Raw genomic sequence first — 15,821 nt, forward strand, 5'->3', positions numbered from 1 at the left:
GCCTGCGATCAAGTTTGCAGCAACGGCCGGCAAGTTTGCAACGACAGGTGAAGGTTTTTAGCGGCAGTAACAGTTGGAGCCACTTGCAACGGCAATCACCTGCAACAATCAGCAAGGATCTTGGGTCCTCTAAGCAGCATTCTAGAGATGTATATGGAAGAGGTCGACAACACCATGCTCACCAATGTGCGAGGGGTGGCATTAATGATTAAGCACACAGGTTGGGCTACGGTGGAGAGAAAGATATGCGGCTCGATCCCACCCATATAGCAGAGGTTGCTCTATTTCTTGCTTCAGACGAAGTAGATGGAAGATTCACAGTGGTTAGTCATAGCTACTCCACCATCCAGTGAGAGAGAGAGAGAGAGAGAGAGAGATTTATTGTTGAAATTTTATGGTTTTATTTTTCTGTTTTTTTTGTGTTTTTTCTGTATTTTTTTAATTTTTTTGTATTTTATTTTTATATTTTTTATGTATTGTGTACTGTATTATTTTTTATTTAGATAGTTTTATTTTTTGTAGTTTATTATACTTTTATTCTGTTTTTTATTTAATTTTATAATATTTTTTATTATTTATAAATATATTTTTTATTTTTAATTTATTTGTTATGTCACAGGTCGAACCATTCAACCTTGACAGTTGAACCGCTTAACAGGAAACCGGTCCCCTGACCGGTTCTGTTTCCGGTTCGTTTTTAAAAACCTTGACTTTTATTATGCATGTTGATTGATTACAGGTTTTCCAGTATCATAGCTGAAGCCTTTCACCAAACATTGTTTCGTTTTTTGGGGGATACTCAGTGCGTTCTTAGAATCACAAGGGGCCCCCAAACCATGATGCAGTGAAATTAGATCCCAAATTCCCGAACCTCTGCTATAAACAGCTAGAGATCCCACCAACTGAGCCACCATCAATTGGTTTTCACCAAACATTGCTTATAGGCTATCTGGATGCATGGAGCGGTCACCCCTAGACTGTCTAGGGGTCTAAAATGAACAATGCCCAAAATAGTTTGTAGTGTACGTGAGTGAGTAGGTTAATCATTAGGGCTGTGTTTGGTTGCAGTGCAAATTTATTTGCACTAGTACAAATGCATGGGAGTGCAAATTAAAAGATGCAAACTCGTTCAATTTTGTTTTGGGTTTTCCTTTATTCTAATTCATGTCTTAATTTACTTTATTTGTACTTTAATCAAAGAAAATAAACTAAAATTTGAAACAAAAAATAGGTAAGAATTTACATTCAAATTATTTGCACTGCTATAATTTTGCATCAGTGCAAATTTTTTGCATTGCACTGGATTTGCCAAAACAGTTCCTCGAAGCTGGAAATAAACCCTTGTAGATATATTTTCCAAGGCAGTAATCTCCAAACATTCCTCTTTTCCGTTTTTCTTTTTTTTTTTGTGGGGGGGAGGGGGGACTTGTTTCTTTTAAAGCTCAATGCCTCAACCAAAGGGCTACATAGATGGAGGCAGACAAAGAGATGACTCGTGCTTTTGGCAAGAGAAACCGTAAAAAAAAGAATGAATTTAAGCGTCTACAATTATAAACATTCCAGAGAGAAGTTAAGGGAAAAAAACGAAGAAGAAAGAATATGAAATATAAGGACAAAAGAAAAACAAGTGCAGAGCTCCTTGGAAATGAAACATTGCTGCTATGTGAAGAGGGTCACAACATCTCTCCGATATCCCCTAACCATTAAGAGTCTTGGCACGTTCTCCACTAATAAATCCATGTATTCCATGTAGAAGTATGCCGGGTGACTGAGTGGTGGGGGTGGAAGGCTCACAAGCACCACTGCCGCCATCCTTGAATATCTTAGTATTGTGGAGTTTAACTTCAGAGTCGTGTAAAGGAACTTCTCCACCTGCTGCTCATTCACAACCACAGGCTTTCCATCAGCCATTAGTGGGGTCCCTTCTCTTCGGGCTGTCTCCTTAATCTCCTCTAGGTAGGTAGATATTCGTCGCTGAGCTGCAGTAAAAGCCTCCATTGATTCATCCTGTTGTGCACCACCTTCAACATGGACCTCCCATGATTTCATAGTTATGACAATTACTTCGGCTTGCATCCGGAGATCATAGAGGAATTTCTTTACATCTGCCTTGAGCTCCTCTGCATCTGCATCCTCCTCAGCAATGCAGAAGACCTGGATTTTACAGCTCTCAAAGCTATCCTTGGTAAGAAGGAGCTGAGAGAGGAGAAGCATGAGACCACCATCTCTAACAATCCAGTATAAGTCAATGGTGCCATACTGTCTCTGGTACTCATTAGGCCACTCATCAAGACCTTTCACGATAACAACGGCCTTATTGGCAACAATGCAGTCATTGATGATGCTAACAAAGGTAGCTGGAATCTCAGTCAGGTTCTCCCGACGCCAAATCTCTGGGTACCGCATCACCACTATATTAGGCTTGAGGTTGCCAAGGCCCATGGTTTGGACAATCCCACGGAAGCCATCGGACATGTTGCGGGCCACCACAATCTCAGCAACACCTTCACAGCGCTTGTAATCTATGTAGGTACTGAGTTGCTTGCAGGCAGTTTTTGCATCCTCAGCACATTCATGATAGTCTCCATCAAGGATAGAGACAAAGATAGACATTCCCCTGCCCTTCTTCTTCATGCAATTGGCAAAGTCAGCAAGTTTTGGATGACAGGGAACATTCTCTGGTAGCTTTCCCCATGGCCGACAGAAAATAAGAGGGATTGGATACCAGTTCTTAGGATGAACTTGGCTTGCTGCAAGGGATGGTCAAATAGATTAGTCTTTAAAAACTAGCGAGGAAATCAACAGTAGCTGAAACAACAACAAATTGCATTAAAACCCGTATGATTTGGCATTCACGTTTATTTAACCAACTCATGTGATAAATGGGCCAACAGTTCTATTTTATAGTCTAAAAAATATATTTTACATGGTCCTCTGCAGTATATCATAGCCACTCCAAGTCATCAACGAAGTCAAATATAAATTAGTGACAAGGTGAATCACACTGGAAAGGAATATCTGATTGTCTGAAATCTTTAGTTGGGGATTAGGGGGATGGTTGGTGAAGATATATGACATGGACGATAATCAATACACATGTCCATTGCATGCCAAATGATATGGTGGAGTTAAATCTGTTAACCCATGTCTAACTTGCAGTAATACAGTCTGAAAATATGAGAAAATTATCAGCCTCTTCTTTGTTTTAAGTATTGAATATAAATTACTTAATTACAGTCCAAAGTGTCCTTGCAAGTTGCAACTTGGACAAGCCTGAAGCTAGTTGCAAGAATTTGTCCACAATTTCTGTTTACTGCTTGAAATGAAATCATAGATCATAAGTCTCCTTAAGTATCAACAACCTTTCAGATCATTATTTTTCCTGAGGAAAAACATCAACCAGTCTAGAGCAGCAGAATAGGAAAAGATGTCTTCTGGTAATATTTATTTTTTCGGTATTTCTGGTCATATTTGATATTGATAATAATGCTTAACAAGATTAAATATTCTTAGCCAAAAAGCAATTGCACACATGCTTTGCACATGGAAATTGTAGATGATGATAATGATAGCAACAATGTGTCCAAATTTTTCTACAATTTTTTTATATTCTATATGTATAAAAATATTTCTTATTTATTGCACTTATTTTTGTTTAATATGATGAATATATAATATTAGAGATGTACTCAAATGTTTCCAATGAAATTTTTGTGCCTTTTGGGTTTTAATCTTTGTAACTTTTATTATTTAATTATGACATCAATGGTTGATACATTTGACCTGAAAGATGGAACTGTTGACTCACCACCAAACAGGAAAAGTTGATTTTTAATTTTGTATGTTATTCCTATCATCAATAGAAACCATCTTTCTTATCATACTTATTTTTCTTTAATATGATGAATACAAAATATTGGAGATGTGCCCAAATTTTTCTACGGTTATTTTATTTTTTGTAGCTTTTTGTATTTATTTCTGTCTTAAAACTTTTATTATTTAACTATGACATCATGGGTTGACCCAGATGGTTCAATTGCTTACCACCACCTAGACAGGACAGTTTTGTTTTGGGGTCAGTTGTAGAAAACATGGGTTTTAGATTGTTAAAAATATTGGATATAGCTGATCAGTAGAATTCATTGGTGAGAAAAAAATACCTCAAATATAGGATTTAATGAGACTATGAGAGAGAATGGGAGTTAATACCCTAAATATAAGATATAAGACTTGATAAAAAGGATTTGAATGAGGTGAAATGTAGTAGTTCAAATTACACTTTATGCCCTAATAATTAGAGAGGGAACAAATTCATAAATAGGGGTATTTTAGTAAAGAAGAAAAGTTCCACAAGCTGATTTGTACTTTTAATAGTAGTATAGATATAAATCATAGTTTTCAAGGCACTGAGGCAAGGCTAGGTGATACCAATCTCCTAGGTGGGCACCTAGGTGAAGGGATTTTTTTGAATAAAAACCATGAAAACTAGGATAATTCCCTAGGTTCTGTAGCAAGCAGCAACCATCTTTCACTATTAATTGTCTATGATCTTCACAACAGAACAGATAAACTTTATTTAAAACATAGAAAACCAATATATTAATAAAAAGAATGGAAGAAAGAAAAAGAAATTTCAGAAAATAGATGAGCTGAGCCTCTATTTTTGTCCTAGAAAAAGAAGAAAAGAAACAAAAGGATTAAAGAAGAAGAAAAAGAAGAAGAAGAAGAAGAAGATCAATGTGTTGACTGGACAAAATTTTGAGTTCCATGCTTATTACTTCAGGTTTTGTTGTCTTCAAGGGTTCAAGACAATATACATCTTCATTGAACCCTAACAAATAAGAAAATGAATAACAAGAAACTAGTATTTAATTCAAACTGGATAATTTAGTTTAATAATGTCTGTTTTATTATTATAATCTCAAAAATTTAATTATATAAAATAATCAAGAACACCATGTAAAAATAACTTGGCAGTTAAGCAGGCAACCCTCCATAAGTGCTTTATTGCATAGACGTCAGTCTACATGTTAATCCACCTTGACATTATCTGATCGCCATAGTTAGGTAGTAGGTACTATACCCTAGAGGTAGTCTCTATTTTGTATGATAGTGGATTGTTCTTGTATCATTTGGAGTAGCAATAGTAGGCATTCCTTCGCTGAGTTAGTTTTTTATTTGACTGATAATAGCATGTTAGTGTTTTATTGGATGGTCGCAAGAAATTGTTGTGATCATATGAACTCATGAAAACCAAATCACCCAAGCATGCACTCATTCGGTGGTTTCGTTTATCCTTTGACTTTAGGTAGAAAATTTTGTACATGTAAAATTAAAATAAAATAAAAATTTTCAAAAGCATAAGATTCATATTATTTATTTAGATAGAAGTGAGAAGTACAAGAGAAGAGATGAAAAACAGAGAAGAAAATAATGAAGAGAAACTGATTTGAGAGGGAAAAAGAATCAAGCGTATAGCCCCTTTCCTCTATACAACTGAAATGACCACTATATCCCTTGTCTTGTATTCCCCTATAACAGCAAATAATAGTCTTAAAATAAACAAGGAAAACATAAAATACATCAGCCCCAAAGACATGTAAGAGACATATATCAAATATACTCCTGCTCACACTCAAATTCCGCATAAACCAGAAAATATAGTGCATTTCTCAACACAGATTACAGACGAATGAGGCCCAGCACTCAGCTACACTATTATTATCCAATTGTTCAATACCTAATAGGTGAGAACCAGTCCACATCCCTGTCAAGTGCCTCAAATTATGATTACAACAGAGTTCAAATTGGGTGGCTAACATGGTACAACAGTCTCAGCCAGTGTGCCAACCCAAACAAATCACAGGCATAGAGCATCCACATCCAAGTATCTAAAGTTGTCTGATTTAAAGATAAACCTATTTTCTGAAAATTTTCAAATAATTGTCATTCTATTTAAAGAGAATTATTCAGGGTAGCAATTATCATTTTCAGCATTTCAAGGATGTATACACATACCTCCTAATGATCGAAGACTGCGGAGGGCCAGTTGGAAATATGCACTTTTGAAGCCATCACCCCAGTCCCCAGCTTTCCCCTTTATGCACACATAATAGTATATTAGACTCACAAGGGCTAGAGACACTACAGTGAATGTCCAAGAGATCAAGAACATGATAACTGCACCAATAACAAAAGCAGCAAGTAAGAAGATATGGTACTTATTGAACATTTATGTATACAATAAGTTGGCATAACAGTAATAAGAATGAATAATTCAAAGGCATAGGCTTACCTGCACTGTGCACTGATGTTCTAAAAGTAGATAAACATACGCAAAAAGTGCATTAAATGTGTATCACAGTCAACAAGAACTTCAGTTACATACTGGGGTGCAGAGTGACAGAAATAAAGAGGAACACGTATCATGGATATCATTCACCATTCTATTCTTTTAAACCAGGATATCTAAATATGGTACCTAATCACACAATCCCAAACTATCCTCTAAATTCATTTTCTCCCAATCAACCCCAATATCTTTATCTACCATTCAAAAGAATTTAAGAACTTGGATCATTGAGGACAAAGCAATCAGGTCAAGAATGAACTTAGTTGACCTACTCAAGTATGGTAAAAAGGGGCTGAACTTCTAAACATGACCAACTCAAAGAAACATGCTAATATTTCAAACCTTTGGTCAGGTTAGATCAAGAAACTGTGCTAGACCTGAGCTGCATTATATAATATCTAATACACTATTTCACATGCAAATAAATAAGATGTGAAAATTCAAGCCTCACAACTCTCATCTTAAGTGACTGCAAATGGATCAGATTAAATCCAGATAGGGGTACATCGAAGGTTCATAAAATCGATATGATCCGCCCCGTATCGAGCATATCGTATCGTATCTTTTGGGTCACCCCACCCTTTTTTAATAAAAACCATTTTTAGCTCCCCAAAAACCAAAATTTGAAAAAAAAATTAAAAAAAAAGTATTTCCATGTGTTTCTAAGTACCGATACGCCTCTGCTGATACACGGAGGCATATCGATACTTTGAACCATGGGTACATCCAAATCCAATCCAATAGGAACCCAAGATATCCCAATTCAATTCAATAGCCAACGGATATGTTAAACATTGATTCAAGTTCAACTCAAATATCCAGATATCCTATTCAATTCAAAATTCAATAAACCTATACAAATCTAGCATAAATCTACAAAATCAAATATAAAGCAAGAAATTATATATTGTAAATAGACAAAAATAAGTTTACCTATATCTTAGTTAAATTTAGTTTGATGAAACAATACCAAAATTTAGTTTAATTAATAAATGGATCATCTTTTCAAGTCCAACCCGATCTGGTTATGGTTAAACAAATATCCCCATCCAACCTAAATAAACCATATTTGAATCCAAATCAGATTGAATCCAAATCAATTTGCAGCCCTAAATCTTAAATTGCTTTTAGTTTATGCCCTATGGTGATCCAAAAATTTGGATAATCAATTCACAAGACCAGAGTTGGACTGACTCCCCAGCAGACAGAAATATGCACCTACCTCAAGCATCAATAAGACAAATACAAGTGATGACAAAACTCTAAGATCACGTAAAACAATGACAAAAATAAGGCTGCATACCAATACAAAGTGATGCTCCAAGAAGAGATAAACACCAATGGTGAAACTTCCACCGAGGACGCCAGCTGGGAGCATCTAGAAGATCCAGAAGGAAGCAAGATAAGTTGACACCCGCATAGCAGAGAAGGAAAAACATGGTTACGGTCGGAGTGATAAGATCCAGATTCCCAATAACAACACACCCACTACAAATGAATGCTGTAAATAGGGTAGCAAGGTGGGGTTCATTCCCATCTGCAACCTTGAAGTAATTAAGAACAGGAAGGATGTCATCATTGGCTATTGCTGCAAGCAAGCGTGGAGCCCCCGTCAGACTTTGAAGAGCAGCACCTAGAGTGGATAGGATAATCCCGACATAAATTATTGCTGGAAAAGGCCAAGCCACCGTAGCTGTAAGTAGCCTGCATAGGATGTTCAAGTTTGCACAAGAAACTCAAATTACTGCATTAATGGCACAAAGGGTTTACATTCTTCATGATCGAGGTCATAGGCTGTCAACAAATATGGACCTTTGAGACCCGATGTTTCAAAATCATGGATCATAGACTTACATTGCCACTGCAAAAAAACATTTTCCAAATCTAAAAGGGACACTAGGATAGATAAGCTTCAGCACAAAAGCATTCAACATCAGAGTTCCAAATATCATGACTCAGGATCAATTTGAATGACTTAAAACATTTGGTAAAAAAACTCATTAGTCGATTAAAGACGTTGTAAATATTTAGAAAAGTGTAATTCAGGGGAAACAATAGTGACATGACAAGGCATGCTCCCATGAAAAACTAGAAAGAATACTTGAATGAGTACTTGTTGCTAGCCCCAAAATGATCCAATTTGATGAATTCACAAACTGCTTGTCATGTGCCAAACAAATAAATACTATTAATACTTCAACAGGACCATGCTGACAAGAGACAGATGACGGTACCATACAAACAAAGGGGAAGTAGATACCAAAGCATAATAATGTAGTCCACTAACAGAAAAAAATATATATATATAGATATATATAAGTCACAAAAACAAAACAAGAAAAATGGTAGGAAAAGTCAATTGGAGTTAAAACTTAAGAGAAATAAGTCCACTCATATATGAAAGTAGTAGTAACCTAAATGGAAATACCTGTCCGTCAAAAGCTCCTCTCTTGTTGCTATAGCTCCAAATAATAACACAGAAATTAGATATAGAGCAGAAGTTGTGAGAGTTGCAGCCAGTGTTCCAATGGGAATTGAACGCTGAGTGTCTTTTAGTGATGCAGAGCGATTTGAACCTGCCATAATTCCCGTTACGGCAGGGAAAAAAAGGCCAACCAGCGCACTGAGACCAAGAGAAATCACCTCACTTTCAGTAGGGGTAATCAAGAAGATAAACCCATCCAAAACTCATCTATGAAATAGCAACTGTATGTGTCTTACAATTTAACAGGATCACAAACATAGAAAAGGTTATCCAGATGACCATTAAACACCAATTGAAATGATGATTAAGCAATCAATAAAGAGGAAAACAAAGGAAATCAGATAGTGATTGTAAGTGAAGAAAAGAATTTGAGAGTTTCCATAGGCTTCTTCCTTTCAACATTCCAAATTTCCAATAGTGCTTTAGTATGCATGAAAAATGAGAAGAGTAAAAACTCAGGTACTGATTAAGTTGATCATGCCACTGCTATAAGCAGTATACAAACCCTTATAAAGTCATAATGTCACAACTTTTTTAAATCCCAAAATGTCACAACTGAAGGAGATAAACCATGTAATATATTTCCATCTATAAGTTCAATTATGGTGCATTTGCTAATATTGGCTGCATGTTCAATCCAGATCTCAACCAATCATGTTAAAGTCGGCTTAATTTTCAACAGTTCACATTTCACAAAGTATATTTTCACATTTAATAAGGTGTACTTACCATCACACTCGATCAATCATGTCTTTTTCTGCACAATGCAGCAGATGCACCATAGATTTTGCCTCCATATATATGAAAAAGGATTCCTAATTGGGTCACTTAGAGAACTTACCCACAAAGCCCACCTATTTTTTCTACATTGAGGAATCTAGCAGCTGATCTATCTAGATTGTTCATTAGATAGCAGACCCACTGGATTATCAACGTGTTCAATCTTACAGTCCAATTAGCCATATACCCCACCTTATCTCAGTGCCCTTTACAAATAATATTAGCCATTCAAAGCAGTGTTTTAAGAGTGCAAAAAAAAGTGTAAGGGGTATTTTGCGCCAAAGGTGCAAGGTGAGCGCCTTTTTGAAGCAAGGCACAAAATACAAAAAAAAAAGCCAAAGTTTTCAAAAAAGGCAAACACCGGAGCTGCACTGTGCAGCAAGGGGCTTGGTTGGGGGTCCAGCTCAGGCGTGCACAAAAGACATGGCACACATCTGCTATGCCTGGGGGACCAGCAAGGCTGCACTTCATCTCAAGCCTTGCCTTTTTTTTGAATCAGTGATTTAAAAGTCCAGCTCAGGCGCATGCCTAGGCACACCAGGCACGTGCCTTTTCAAAGTGCTGCGCCTGGGGCCTAGGCAAGGTGCATACTGATGGGATACTGCCCACCACAGAGGTCTCTTCAAGGGAGACCTAACCTCCTAAGCGATAGAAGAGGAAAATGAGACAAGCTAGATCTGCCTTATTTCCTTTATTCTCAGATATTTATAGTGTTTACAAGGATATCATGAGACATGTGCATGGCATTGTTCATGGCTGATGTGTCATCCCTGTGTACAGGAAACAAATTGGAGGGTGCTTGGCTTCAGTAATCGGGCCAGGCTGATCATGGGCCTCAAACTGTAGGCTGGGTTGGGTCTCTGGCTGGATAATAGTCTAGTCCTAGACTGTCACTTGGGCAGGAGGCTCAACAGCTTGTGCCCCCTTCAAAACAACCTTGTCCTCAAGGTTGAAATCAGGGAATAGCCTCTTAAGAGTGTCACAATCTTCCCATGAGGCATCTTCCTATGGCAGGTGCTTGCAAACCATCAAGGCTTCCTTGTTAAATGTTTTTCCTGTCTTGACCCACATCAGATCTCGAACCTCCAATGGTTATGGTTGCAGACGTCCATCATCGTCAAACTTGGGCAAAGTGGGACTAGCAACCACTTTAGATCCCACACTTTCCTTCAGCAAAGAGACATGGAAAACAGGGTGAATGCAAGAGGGCGAAGGAAGGTCCAATCCATAGGCTACCTCCCCCACTCAGCCCACTATACAAAATGGCCCAAAAAATCTGAGTGCAAACTTGGGCCACCGTCGATGGGCTACTGACACCTGGCGGTAGGGCTGGAGCTTCAGATGCACAAATTCTCCTACCTGATAGGATACTAGTCTATGCTTCTTTTCATACTGGGCCTTCATTTGTTGTTGGGATTGAACCAGGTGCTCTTTCAATGACTTCAGAATTTCATCCCTTTGCTGTAACACTTCGTAGACCTCCACCACAGATGTGGACCCAACTTCATAGGGTAGAATTAAGGGAGGTTCCCTGCCATAGTGTTTTAAATGGGCTCATCCCTAGTGACGAATGGTAGGTGGTGTTATACCACAATTAGGCCCACAGTAATCAACGTACCCATTGTTTGGGCCTCTCCCCTGTAAAGCACTTCAAGTAGGTTTCCAGACATCTATTTACAACTTCAGATTGACCATCCGCTTGGGGGTGGTAACTAGTAGTGTGGTTCAGCTGGGTTCCTTGGGCCTTGAAATATTCAGTCCAGAAGTGCCTCACAAAATCTGGATCCCTATCAGTCAAGATAGAACGGGGTGTCCCATGAAGACGTGTCACTTCTTGCACAAAGGTGCACGCCACCTGGGCTGCTGTATATGGGTGGGCCAACCCAACAAAATGACTGTATTTGGTCAGCCTGTCCACCACCACCATAATCACTGACTTTCCCATGGGCACCGACAGACCCATTATGAAATCTAGTTATATCCTCCCATACCTGAGCTGGAATCGGGAGAGGTTGTAACAGTCCATCAGGTGACCGGTTATCATACTTGTTCCATTGGCAAGTGGAGCACTGGCCCACATACTGTTGTATGGCCTTCTTCATTCCTTTCCAAAATAAATGCTGACTCACCTTCCAGTAGGTTCGGAGTATTCCAGAATGGCCTCCTAGGGGCAACCAATGGAATAGTTGTAGCAACTCCAGCAAGAATTGGGAATGGGCTGCAATTACCAAGAACCCCTTAAAAAAGAGATCTGGGCTCACTAAACAAAACCCAAGTGCTGATGCGGGGTCCGCTTTAATTTTCTGGACAATTTTCTGAAAGGCTTCATTCGGCTAGGTTTCTTCCTTCAACTTATATAGCAAGCGAAAACTGGGCTTGGACTCACTCAAGATTGCCACTTTGTGAGTTCGAGACAAAGCATCCGCTGCCTTGTTCATTGGGTCGGGCCTGTACTCTACCCTGTAGTCAAACCCCAGCAACTTGTACAACAATTTCTGCTGATCTGAACTGTGGACTGGTATCTCTAATAGGTGCTTGAGGCTCTGATGACCCAGTAGGTAGGATTGCCATTTCAAAACTAAGAGAACGACCACCATCAGTTATTTGTCAAAGGTGGATTTCGAATGGGCCTGGGGGGATAGCATTTTACTGAATTGGGCGATAGGCCTTCCCTGCTGCATGAGAACCACACCCACACTTGAGTTGGAGGCGTCACACTCCACTACAAACTCCTATGAGAAATCTAGTAGGGAGAGGATGGGGGTGTGGATAGGGCCTGTCTGAGGGCTTCGAAGGCCTTTTGGGCCTATTTGTTCTAGCGGAAAGCGTTCCTTCTAAGTAGTTGTGTTAATGGGCCTGCCATCAAGTCGTTCTTTATAAACCGTCTGTAATAGCCGGTTAATCCGAGGAACCCCTTGAGGGCCCTGATGGAATTGGGTGAGGGCCAGTTCACAACTGCTGCAATCTTGTCTAGGTCAGCCCTAACCTGGCCTGAGAGACGATATGACCCAAGTAGTGCACTTCAGTTTGGACAAGCAGGCATTTGGTTTCCTTAGCATAGAGCCAGTGCTGCCTTAAAACCCCCCAGGTGATATCCAAGTGTTGTAAATGGGATTCCCAACTATCACTGCACACCAAAATGTCATCAAAAAATGCTAGGATAAACTGCCAAAGGTAGGGCCTGAATATGTCATTCATTAGGGCTCGAAATGTAGATGGGTCATTGGTTAACACAAAGGGCATAACTAGGAACTCATAGTGATCGTCATGAATTTGGATCGCCATTTTAGGCACATCTTAAAGGTGTACTCAGGTCTGATGTCTCAAGTCTAACTTTGAGAACACAGTGGCAGCCCTTAATTCATCCAAAGTCTCATGATGCAAGGTGAGGAAGAACCAGTCAGAGAATGAAGAGAAAACTTTGGTTCCCTCTCCACAAATTCCTCAACCATGTCTAGGGTCCCATCTTTAACCGTGAGATCCTCTTCCTCAATTTCATCCAGCTCCAATAAAAACACTTGTGGTTTTTTACAATAGTGCCCAGGCCTGAACTTGTCACCATAGTTGTAGCAGAGGCCCTGCTTGCAACAGGATTGCATCTTTACCCATGTGAGACATCTCAAGGGTAAACCATTTGGTCCAACCAGTTTGAGAGGTACAGGTTCGGTCTTGGTCGAAGGAGTCTTGAGGATGGGTCCACAATGGTTCAGCTTGGCGACTCGCCTAAGTTTGCTCAGCCTCTCTTCATGCAGGCAGGTCAAATGAGCCGCAACATTCACAGTAACCAGTTGCAGGGCCTTCACTTCATATCTGATTTCATCCCTTAGGCCCCCCCCCCTCCAAGAAACAACCCACCAAAGCTGCCTCAGGCCACCCATAGACCCAAGAAGCAAGTCTCTCAAACTCGTTTTGATACTCCCTCACCGTTCCCACTTGTTTCAGTCTAGACAGGGTTTCATCAAAGTTCTCAAACCCCGAGGGTCTAAAGCGGTGACAAATGGCCTCTGTAAAGTCCAACCACTAAATCTGAGGGTTAGAACGCCAGTACCACTGTAGCCACTAAATGGCCTCTCCCTCCAAATGGATCAAAGCCATCAACACGCACTAGTGCCCAAGATTTCATTTATCTCTAGGAATCTCTCTGGCTGGATAATAGTCTGGTCCTAGACCATCACTTGGGCCGAGGTCTCAACACATACCTTAAAATGTACCTCATCTGTACACCTAGGCATGCCTTTTAAATCACTGATTCAAAGTTCTAATTTTTACACACATGGCAAAGATGTTAGGGCCAAATTGTATTACCTTGTGATCTCCAATTAAATTGCTAGATGAAGATCCTGGGGTCACCTAGGAAGCTCACTGAATGACCCAACTACCAAACACAATGTTTCAAAAGGCATACTTACTCTCACACTCAAGGCTTATTTTGTAGGGTATGCTTTAACTGAACCTAGGTGGTAGGTGCCCCACACTAGGCTTCTTGCTAAGCTTTTGATGAATTAACCTTGAATTTGATGTTTGAATAGAGAATTTACTACATTATAGATTGTACCTATGATTTAGAATTTAACTAATTTAGCCTATAAAGGCTCTGTACCTACAACATATGTTTTGATACCTCAACACTCTAACCAATTGAACAAACATGACTTCATTATTTCAGAATTTTGATTTACATTTTGTTATATATTATTTTTTTTCTTTTCCTTATCCAATAATTGAACATCACTAGATTCAGGCACACAATTTGCCTTAAACTTTACATCCCATGCTCTAGGAACCCCTTGTGCCAATGTTCCTTAGTTGTGCCCCACTTTTAAGACACTAAGCAAACTCATTATGTTATTAACATGCATCGGATAGCCTCTGAGCATAAGCCAGTTATTGATCAAATAGCTCACTCTATACTTCAAAATAGGCACCACACCTTTGACAATATATTAAAACCAAGAAACAATACTTGAGAGGACTCTTCTCTTTGTCAAATCCATAATACATGATACTGATCAAAAAATTTGTAATGCATGACTAAAAAACCTCAAAACTCTTAAGTATATATATATATATATATTTGGTCAGTAACTGTTGGGCATGAATTGTGAATTTGTAATATATGATAATTTAGTATGATTTTTATTGGTAATTTTGAAATTTATTAATATTAAGAAAGATAATGAAAATGTACAGAAAATTTAAGAATGCCAAGCATCGCAAATAAGTGTGATTCCCTTGTCTAGACGGTGCATCAGCTAGCACTTTAACTAATGAAAAAGTCCAAGTAAAACTTCCATTTACTTCAGCAGCGTAGGTTCTCAGCTCATCAAATGGTACCAATATCACCACGGGCCCTGTTTGTTTTGTTGCATTCATTGCATCACCACCTTTGAATCCCTCTCCACTATAGTATTCCTCAAGTTGAGAACCTTGCCAATCTTGGGGCTGGTAGAACTTCTAACAACACAGCCCTGATCGATTTCTCCACCCCTATGGGCCCAAAAAATAGTGCAAAAATGATCCATTGTGATCTCTAATGGTTCCTCCTATTCAGGATGCTCCTGGATTGCCCATGTTACATCCAATATCAACTGAAAATTCTCCAAACAGCCTCATTGTGTTGACCCAATGTACAGCCTTGATTTGTATGCCCTTCTTGACTTCTGGTAATTTAGTATGATCAGTTATAAATTATTTTTGTTGGTTAATGTTTATTGCATTGATTTATTTTCCAACAAGCATTCCATTACTTGTGCATATCAGATAAAAATTACTGAAAAATAAAAGTTGAAATTTTAAAAATATACCTATGAAGTCACAAATCATACTTTTTTTTCAGGCTACTCATACCAAACTAAGACATGTGTACCAGTATCCTTGTAACAAGAAAAAAAATCAGAATATCACCATCCAAATATGTAAAAGAAAAAGGTTAATAAAAAAGATCCAGGGTTAAAGTGGTTACAAAGAGAGCGAGACAGAGGCACCACTAGGGAATACAAAGGAACAGCATATCAATATAAGAAACTCAAATAATTATTCATGACAAACAAAATCATACTAAGGTGCCATTTGATAATTCTTGAATTGGCTAATTGAATTGCTTATCGGTTGTGTTTTAGTGGATAAATAGTCATGTGGTGAAACATTAAGGGTAAAGTAATCATCCTAACATGCCCTTCAGCAATTAAGAAGCACACATTCTTC

General features: G+C 38.7%; 1 protein-coding gene across 3 annotated transcripts in view; it reads right to left on the bottom strand.

Annotated features, from left to right (window-relative positions):
• Positions 1–1,499: 1,499 nt before the first annotated feature.
• The window catches only part of LOC104610715 (cation-chloride cotransporter 1-like), a 53,083-nt gene continuing 38,761 nt past the window's right edge, over positions 1,500–15,821 (bottom strand). For all 3 annotated transcript variants that reach the window (XM_010277466.3, XM_010277468.3, XM_010277467.3), the window contains 4 exons: positions 8,781–8,975; positions 7,656–8,056; positions 6,019–6,180; positions 1,500–2,750 (listed from right to left, as the gene is read on the bottom strand). In XM_010277466.3, coding sequence (XP_010275768.1) covers positions 1,660–2,750; positions 6,019–6,180; positions 7,656–8,056; positions 8,781–8,975 — 1,849 coding nt within the window. In that variant the 3' untranslated portion in view covers positions 1,500–1,659. The remainder of the gene's footprint in view (positions 2,751–6,018; positions 6,181–7,655; positions 8,057–8,780; positions 8,976–15,821) is intronic.

This window comes from Nelumbo nucifera, chromosome 8 (genome assembly GCF_055504915.1).
Source record: "Nelumbo nucifera cultivar China Antique chromosome 8, China Antique-T2T, whole genome shotgun sequence".
Lineage (NCBI taxonomy): Eukaryota > Viridiplantae > Streptophyta > Magnoliopsida > Proteales > Nelumbonaceae > Nelumbo > Nelumbo nucifera.